At 41.2% G+C, this 9,432-nt stretch overlaps 1 protein-coding gene across 3 annotated transcripts; it reads right to left on the minus strand.

Annotated features, from left to right (window-relative positions):
* Positions 1-696: 696 nt before the first annotated feature.
* Positions 697-6,465, minus strand: BLOC1S6 (biogenesis of lysosomal organelles complex 1 subunit 6). Of its 3 annotated transcripts, XM_074837940.1 has the most exons (6): positions 6,176-6,465; positions 5,224-5,368; positions 4,071-4,158; positions 3,371-3,457; positions 3,153-3,186; positions 697-2,583 (listed from the first exon to the last, which is right to left on the minus strand). In XM_074837940.1, the coding sequence occupies exons 1-5, from the start codon at positions 6,255-6,257 to the stop codon at positions 3,160-3,162; spliced, it is 429 nt and encodes a 142-aa protein (XP_074694041.1). In that variant the 5' UTR covers positions 6,258-6,465; the 3' UTR covers positions 697-2,583; positions 3,153-3,159. The 3 variants fall into 3 exon arrangements, with proteins under 3 accessions (XP_074694041.1, XP_074694039.1, XP_074694040.1); XM_074837938.1 differs by lacking the exon at positions 3,153-3,186 and having other exon boundaries at positions 6,176-6,463; XM_074837939.1 differs by lacking the exons at positions 697-2,583; positions 3,153-3,186 and having other exon boundaries at positions 3,371-3,968.
* Between the last annotated feature and the right edge of the window lie 2,967 nt (positions 6,466-9,432).

The following is a 9,432-nucleotide window of genomic DNA, read 5'->3' on the forward strand; positions in this document are numbered from 1 at the left end:
CTTGGTAATTTTTTATAAAATCAAGCAAGACTAAATGCATACAGTAATAGAATTACTCATTCTAGCTGTGCATATTAATGCAAGCATACAATTTTAGATGCCAGTATCGTTAAATTAATCCAAAGCACCATTTACTTTTTATGCATTCAGTCACAAGAGGAGTATTTGGAAGAAAAACATCCTATGGAGATAATTAATTGCCATTTTGGCTGAAATAATTTAGGAGCTCATTAATAAAAAAGTTATGTAAACTGACTAAACTTCTCCCTATATACGTTAATTTTTCCCCCCTTTATTACAGATAGGTCATTTAGTAAAATTAGTTCCTTATTTGTACAAAACCCAGATTTTACCACAATTTTATGGGAAAAGTTACCAATTACATTTTTACATCTGTGTATGTGATTCCTCAGGAAAGCACTGCAAGCTTTTATTCCTTTGATCAGAAATTATTCCAAAGAAACACTGAAGTATGCAATTGCAAAAGCATCGATTTCGATCCTTAGAATTTTGTAGTTTCAATAAAAGTAGTCATGATTTTTGAAAAAAAAAACAAAAAACCAAAAAAACCCCACAAAACCCCACAGTTCTTGACAGAAAAAGACCACAACTTGAAACACTAACCTGGATTCTAGATGAGGGAACATAAATCAAGGAACACCGCAGGAATTTAATCCTGATCTGGATACTGAGGCATTTAGTTTAATGTTATACTTTAATAAGAATTGTTTAAATTCCCAGAAACAAATTTTGAAATTACATTACAAAATAAAATATTTAAACAATATTTAGTTATGTACATTCTGCTCCAAATATGGACTGTGGAAATTCTTTACATTTCTCTTAGAAATACATACAAACCACAGCACAGGTCAACAATCCACTGGCAAGTAACAGACACAAGTCAACTTAAAGGAAAAATACCTGTGGAAAGTTTTAATCTATTACTGCTTCAGTACCAGCATTTCAGTGTCTCTTCAGACTTTTAAGTAGTTTGTTCTCCTTCCCCAGTTTACTTTGCATGTTGGATGATTACTCGTCAGAGTACGTCTTTCACAGGAAAAGATGACATATTAAGGACAGGAAATTAGTTCAGAAAATTACAATACAGAAGAGTCCAGGCAGGTATATACTGTGTAAACCATCTAAAACAGAAGAAAAAGTAAAATTGACTCCAATACCATTCCATACATATTTTATGGAAAACTTTACAGAGCTTACCCTTTATCTTACTTCAAAACACACCACTTGCATTACTACTTTAAAAATAACACAGATATAAAATAACTAGCTTGTTAGACTGTAAGAACAAACAGTTTAAAGCTCTTTTACCAGTCTAGACAACACGTACATTCATTTGAATGAGAGTTCACATCAAGTGCTGCAAGAAAGCAATTACATTCACAGAAATGGATATCAACCTCCATTCCACATTTACCATCATATACACTAACACTCATCAGTTTGGCTGAGGACAGCATAACAGAAATTCTCTTACATAGCCCTGAAATGCAAATGAATAATTTATTAAGGAAAAAAATTAAATGCAGTAGTTTTTCCTACAGGTAACTGAATTTCACATGAAGTAGAAATTGTTTAGTTTAGGTTGTGTTTTGTCACACAAAATGAAGAAAGTACAACTTCTAATCCCACAGAAATCTGCTTAGACCACACAGTCTTCCTGTTCAAACCACAACAGAAGCAACAGTTCCCTGGTTCAACTCAAATGTTTGTGGAGGCACAGACTCATTAATCTTTGTATTGTGCACACATCAGTTTTGAGAATCTTTAGTGTTCTGCTTCCCCCCCCCAACAATCCAGCTGGGAACTTAATCAGAAGTTAGTTTAAAGCTGTTCTTAAGTACTTGATGACAAAAAAAGTAAGACTGCTGCAATAAAGTGAGCTTTCAGGCAAATACGTTGGAAGTTTCTTCAGTTCATTGGAGACAGACCAAACTAAAGCTGCACAAAGTCAGTATTTATGAACCAGGGCATCAAAAAAAGATCCCAACTGCCTGAATCAAAGCAGTTTTGGTGAAATAGGTGGCCACTGAAGTCTGATGATGAGAACTGAACTTTAACTAGTATTCTGTATTTTGTCTAAAAAACATGTATACCAGTCACCAAATATCTCTCAGAAATCTAAACACCAGAAGAACAGATGGAAAAATGGATAGGTATTTAAAACTGTGATGCCTAAGATCTCCTATATATATATACACAAAAAAAAAAAATTAACTTACATTATAATAATATCAAACTGCATAGCATTACAAAAGAAGGCAACTTGAATGGCTGAAATTAAAAAATTTGAATGTTACCAACCCTATTATTACCATTCTGGAATTTATAATATCACGGACTGTTGCTAGTAACAGCTATAACCCAGTTTAAGCAAAGTCTGCCTTAATTCCAGAGAATGCAGAAATGATTAATTCAGACAAGTTGTTGCATGCTCTGCTTTCATGTCCTCCTAGCAGGTTTTGCTGTTAACTGCTTCTCTCTTTCGAGTTCCTTCTCACGTTGCTGTTCTCGTTCTAATTCTTCTTTCTGCCTCTTTTGTTGCAGTTTAAGTGCTCTTTTCTAAACAGAAAAGACCAGAAAATAATTGTAAGTTTTATAGCTGTATTTAAGTTGGAGCTACAAACAAAATCCCTCCCATTCTCTTAACACTATATTCTCCAGTCCACACTGCTTATGACTGAATGTTGCATAAACCGTTTGTTTTTTCTTCCTCCCTCCCGCTTCCATCCTACTGTTAAGAAGCAGCAAGTCTGTGATCTACACAGGGAAAATACAGACCAGACTCCCTTCAGTCTCACTCAGAGTCATCCTTCATGTATACCAGGCAAGGTGCGTACTGTGCAAATTATTGCCTCCAAGAAAAAAATCCTTTTGTTGAACATACTCAAGGACTAATCTTGCCAGAATATAACCAGAGACTGCCCATATAGCATGAAGTCAGTGAACTTATGCCACTGTTAATATTACATGAAATAGAAGGAGAAATTCTTACATTTGCGACAATCTAGTTTTCATTAAAAAGGCACAGAAACTGAAACAACAGAGAACTAGTTGGAATGGAGTGGATTAAGCGACAGAACAAAGCATAATTCTTACACCACCTAAACATAACAACAACAGAGACTTACTAGTAGTTCAGGTGCGTAAGTTCCTTGAGCACACCTAAGAGTAAGTGAAAGTTTAAAAACATACATGGCTTGGCACTACTGAAACCATCCATTTAAGATAAGGATTGAAAATTGTATTTTAAACAGAACTTTCAGCATGCATCCAAAATAGAAGCTGAAAGTCAGTAATACATAATTAAATATTTATGTTGGAAAGTAAAGATATTTATCCCACTCACTTTTAACTTTGATGTCTTCTCATGGAGCATCATCATTTCGTTTCTAATATTCACTAACTTGTTGTGATAGTGTTTAGCTTCTGAAAACTTGAAAAACACAACTGTTAAAGCAGTGACTGTCAAGTTGGAATAGTTGTTCTATAAAGTTACACAGCAAAACAGCAATCAAAAACATAGTGATTACCAGAACAGCCTGATAATGGATTAAACATGTTCAAGTTTATATATAAAGTTCACATACTGCATATATTAATACAGAAAACTTCCATATGTCAACAGGTACACCCAGTAATCTACTGAACGAAGATTCATTAAACAGAATAAAAATATTACCATTTTATGCACCGTATATCAGTGTTTCACACACCCTTCCTACTAGTCTGGAGAGGTTCACAGAGCTCACGTTGGAGCCTCAGTCCAACTGAAAAACGGCATATCTTCGCTTCGGCTACTGGTCTTTAACAACTAGGCTTACTACCACTAGCTGACTGAGCCTGCTTTTCTTCCCAGTGCCCTTCCAATCTAAGGGAAATATGCTGGTTCCACACCCTCTCCAGCAATAATTTGTCCCGAATATCTGAACTGGTTGGTTCTGTTCCTGTAAGTCATTAAGAACAAGGAAAATACACAAGTTGATACTAATGCTTCAGCAAGAAAATCTATGCTAATAGAGATTTAAGAAAGCATTAATAGTACTTACCAAAGCATCGATATCAAGAATGGAGTTACACTCTTTGAATTTTGAAATTTCTTGTTCTAATGTTTCTAGTAATACCACTTGGTTCTGTCTGAAACAAAAATGATGCATAAAACCAAGGTAAAGCTGCATACATGCTTTTTAACCAGCCCTTTAAATAAATATTACTTTTGATCGTAACAATATAAATACATGCTTCCCAATATCAGATTCCTCTTATGCATTGCTAGGTGATTTCAATAAAGACACGAGTAAATAGCTATAGAGAAATCCCAGCTGACTACACACAAACTCAGCTGGCATCATACAGCATGGATATCCAGGATTAATATCCATGCCTGCCAAACAGGCACTCTGCAGACTGAATGAAGGAAAAAACAATTAGCTCTTGACTTTCTCCTTGGGTGCCTCTGCATCATGGTGTGGGACTAAGTTATTTCTGTATAGAACTTGCGTGGATCCTTGGTGCTTATTAAGGATCCTCCATCCCACATAAATCAGCTAAAGTCTTTCCAGACACAGGCTGTCCTTGGCAGCAGCATAAACACATCATGCATCCTGAAACCCAAACCACCGTACCCTGCAAAACCCGAGATGGATCTGTGTAAAGCCCTTTCCAATACCTCTGCATCCATGGCAGACCCAGCCTGAGTTTGAAATAAACTATTCTCGGCTATCAGTGAGATGCCAATGTACAAAGAATCCTTATCTGGTTAGCTCCTTAATTATATTTTCCAAGTGTATATTTTGCAACACAGTTTAGAGACTGGACAACAAACAATATACTGCACTACAAGCTGCCCTGAATATGAACTGCATCTCTGCAAGCAAAATAAATTCAGCTTTTGGCAGACTTTCCACTACAGAAGTGAACAAGTATTTAAGAAATCTAACATGTCTTCTGCTATACCTGGCTTAGGGGATTTTAGTGTTCTAGCATTATACATTCTTCAGTCAAAGTTCTGATAGGCTACGCTGCAGCTTATACACCCCCCACTACTCCAGCAAATCACTTAACTACTCGGGATGCTATAGTCAGAACACAGAAATGCTGCAATAAACTATATTCTAGTTAAGGGTAGCTAGAATATTATACTAAAAAAAGCAACAAATAAGGTATGCACATATAAGAAGCTGGTTTTAAAAATTTGCTTACGTAAGTTCCTGTAGTGCTGATTTTGATCGCTGAAGATCAGGCAGATAATGAGAAATCAATCCTTCAGTTAGCTGCTCCACAGCTTTCTCATCTATTAAAGGCAGATCTTCTACTACTCCTTCATCTGGAGATGCAACACTAGGACCTACACCAAAGAACAGCAAGCTTGAATGTGACAGGTCAGCATGCACTTCAAGTTTCACCTTGAGCAACTATATTTTTCCTGTTTAAAAATTAAAAGCATTTCAACACTGAGGTTGTAATTCTTTGCACTTCATCAACTAAACTGAGCTTCCTTTTTCTTCCCCCTCTTTGTCCCTCCCTTATTCCCAGTCCTATATTATGGGCTTCCTGGTGAACAGTTTTATCTGAACACCAGCAGACCAGAAAAGAGTATTCCAAAACCACTAAAAAAATTCCAACTACTCCAGTCTACTGGGGAAAAAAACAGTCAATATCAATTGTTCTGGCTATACATCAAGAATACATAACACACACCCACCCTTTGCTTTCAAAGTTAGAGAGTAAACCTGGGCCTACCAAATAAATGTCTTAGTCTGTCACTCAAAACATACAAAAACCTCATTATAACACCACAGGCTGAACTCCAAAAGTTTCCAAGAGTTAGCTAACAGTCACTGTAAGTTTCGTACGGGCAAGCTATGACTTAGTTATTGTGAGCAGAGCTCTTGGAAGGCAAAACCCTTTAATCTACAGGCAGCACCGCATGGGAGAAAACGACGACAGAGAGATGCGTTTCGTCTCCGAGTGAACCCAGCCGCAAGACCTTCGACCACCCGCCCCGGGGGCAGGCGGCGGAGCCAAAGCCCAGCCTCACGGCGGCGTGCCCCGCTCCCCGCGGGCCCTCAGCTCGGGGCGGTGCCGGGACCCAGCCCCGTCCTCGGACCTCCCTGAGCCCGCCGGCCGCCCAGCCCGGCCGCCCCTCACGTACCCAGCGAGAGCCCGGGACTGGCCGCGGCCGTCGCCGCCGCTGCCTCCTCCTTCTCCTCCTCAGGCCGCTCCGCCACACTCATGGCTGCCGCTCCCCGCGACGCCCCTCTCGTGGGGCAGGCGGCCGCCCGAGCTGAGGCCGAGACTGCGGCGGAAGGAGGCGGGGGCGCAGGGCCCAGCCGGGCGGCGGGGATCCAGCCGCCCTCACCGAGCGGGGCGGCCCGGCACCGCCTGCCCCACGGCCCGGCGCCTCACCATAGAGTCTCCTCAGAGCCAGCCTGCCTAGAACGGCCGCCGCTCCGGACACGGAACTGACGTACGAGTGACGTTCAGCACCGCGGCCGCTCGGGGCGGGGCCATGTCGTGGGGCCGCCTCAGGGCGCCGCTTCCCGCCGCCGGCGGGCTGAGGGCGGCCTGGAGCTGCCGAGGGCGGTGCGGGGGGCCCGGAGGGAGCCGCCGGTGCGGCCCAGAAGCACGGGCTGGGGCTTGTGTTACGCATCCGATGGACCGGGAGCGAGCGGGGGCGCAGGGGGCGCGGGATTCACCCGCGGAGGCGAAGTGAGATTGGGCATCATGGCGGGCTTGGGGCTCCCCGCAGCGTGCTGCTGCGGGTCCGCGCCGCTCTGCGGGACCCTTTGGTCTGCCAGCGCGGGCCGGCGGCCCGCGGCAGCGGCCGGAGTCCCCGCAGGATGGCCGGCTGCAGCGCTGTGCACCGCCGGGTGTCACGGCGCGGGAAGGCGCCGAAGGAGCGAGCGGGCAGCCGTGGTGTTTAGCTGTCCGCAAAGACGGTCCCCAGCCTGCCTTGGTGCGGTGGGCCCGGCAGAGCGGGAGGGGGGGGTGGCCGGGAGCACTTGGCTCAGCGGTGGCCAACGTTACTGCGGGGTTGCTCGCAGGCAGAAGGACGCACAGACAATTCAGCGCGCTCTGTTTCCAAGGGGAAAACCGGCTAAAATCACTGGTCTTTTTTAGGGACACACTTTCTCCTGTATTGAATAAATCTGTATGTTACTCTTCAGAAACCATGCAGATTATTCACCACTTTTACCTTTTATTCCTTCGGAAATTAAATTGAGAGCTACTTTTTGTGTATGCATCTGTCTCTGCATCCCCCCCCAACGGTCTGTAAGAATAATAATACCTTGCAAGTACATAATTTCTAAATTTTTTTAATGAAAAAACACTGTTATATGGTATGGTAGGATTTATATTTTTTTCTCTTATTTATAAAGGTTTTTTCAGGAAAGGCAGGCACAACCATGGAAAGAAACCGATGAAGGAACCACTCAGTGTTTGAATGCAGCATTTCTATAAAACCCCAATCTTCAAGATTCAATTAAATTCATGTAGTCCCACTAATGCTTTTTAGAGATAGACTGAGGCAAAAAATGGACTTTTAAGACAATCTGTCATCCTTGAAATTGACATTTTTAATGACAAGATTGTTGCAAAATGTATTTTTCTTTATATGCATATTCTAATTAACTATGAACCACAATCGTGCCAGTATTCTGTCATCAAATTAGAAATTTACCTGGTTTTCTGCTTTTGCTTTAAAAAAGAAGCATCAAAGGCCTTGTCCAAAGCTGGACTGCAACAACAGGAACTTGTCAATTAAAGAGACTCAAATCAAACTCGCAACAACTGGTTAGCAATTTTACTTAAAGTTCCTTTCGGTGGGAAAAAATGAAACTTCTTGTTTGAAAGTTTCACTGGGAAAGACTTCTCAGCTTCCAGATGGAATTTCTAGTAAGAACAAGTGAGGTAATCACTCTGAACTAGTCTCACTTGAGGTGTGGGAGTTTCAGATTTGAGCTCCTGCTTTGCCTGTTCCAGGCCCTCCCACATCTTGCAGAAATAGGCTAAGGATTGGAATATAAATTGGTATCTGTTTTTCTAGACAAGTTAAAATTTAACTATTTATCAACCTAAATGCTCCAAAAGAGATTGATAGAAAGCCTTTCTTGTTCCTTTTCCTCTACAAAATGTTCTCTGTTTCAGAGTAACTACTTCCCAAGAAGGATTAGGTAAGGTTTTATTCTAAGAGAAAAATATGTTTGAAAAGGAAGTTAAGTGAACCCTGTAATAAGGAACATAAACATTTGGTTAAATTAACAAAAAGCACAGTTACCTCCTGATCTAAATATTTAATTTAAAGGAGTTGTGCAAAATTAGTACTAACATTAGCATTGTTATCTAAAAATAAGATAGCATGCAACAACTCCATAACCCATAGAGCCATACAATGAACAGCTCTAATTAATCAGAATGAAAATCATGCTGAGGACATCTCTCTATAATTAGCTGAATTGGATTTATAGTCTCTACACAGCAACAGAACTACCCAAAGGAGACTGAAGACCCAGACTCTTGAGCTGACGGCTCTTCTACACATCCATGGGCAGCGGTGTTTGTGAGTCTGTGTTTAATATCCTCATACACCCTTTCTTTCTCCCCTGTTCTACAGTCCTCTGCTGTATTCCTGCACCTATGTGCAACTCCTAATCCTACAGCAATTCAGCACTTAACTTCCCATCTGCAGATGCTTGTCGGAAGTTTCTACACAACTTTCTAGCCTTCTTGCTAAGGTGCTGCACTCCCAGCAAGGTTGCAGGCTCATAGGCTGGAAAGTTGTTAAACTTCAAACTCCTGGCAAGACACATGCCTATGTATGTGATACCGTAACAGCGAATAATCATGTTTCCTTTCCATTTTATATTGTGGCAGCTGTGTTCAGAAACTTTTAATGCAACACTGTCACCTACACATTCTGGATTTTATTGTAACCGATAGCACATATATAGTACCCTCTCCCCAATCTGAGTAACAATGGAGTAAGTTAGCTTGAACTGTGTAACAAATAATATGTTTTAAACCATCGGCTCTGAAAGTGCTGTATGACTTCAGGGATGACAGTATGAGAATGAAATACTTCACATTAATAGGTAACTTCTTAAAGACTTTTTGTCCTTATTAAGTAAAGAAGACTACAGAGAGAGTACAGCCTTGGCTGTCACAATAAAGAAATGGAGTGTAATAGGCTCTGTTCAGTAGAAGTTCATCTTGACGATGTATGACTTGGTTCTTGACAACACTTCAGAAAAACCTGGTCTTAGTTACTCAGTAAAAGGCAAGCTGGCAAACCTTGGTTCACTGGTTTAGGGTGTTAAGTCCCCCAGAATTACTACCCTTCCTCAATACTAGAAGTTTCTGTTCCTGTAGAAGGGGCAGCAGAATGGAGCATGAGCCTATTCCTCAGTC

Source organism: Strix aluco, chromosome 12 (assembly GCF_031877795.1).
Source record: "Strix aluco isolate bStrAlu1 chromosome 12, bStrAlu1.hap1, whole genome shotgun sequence".
NCBI lineage: Eukaryota > Metazoa > Chordata > Aves > Strigiformes > Strigidae > Strix > Strix aluco.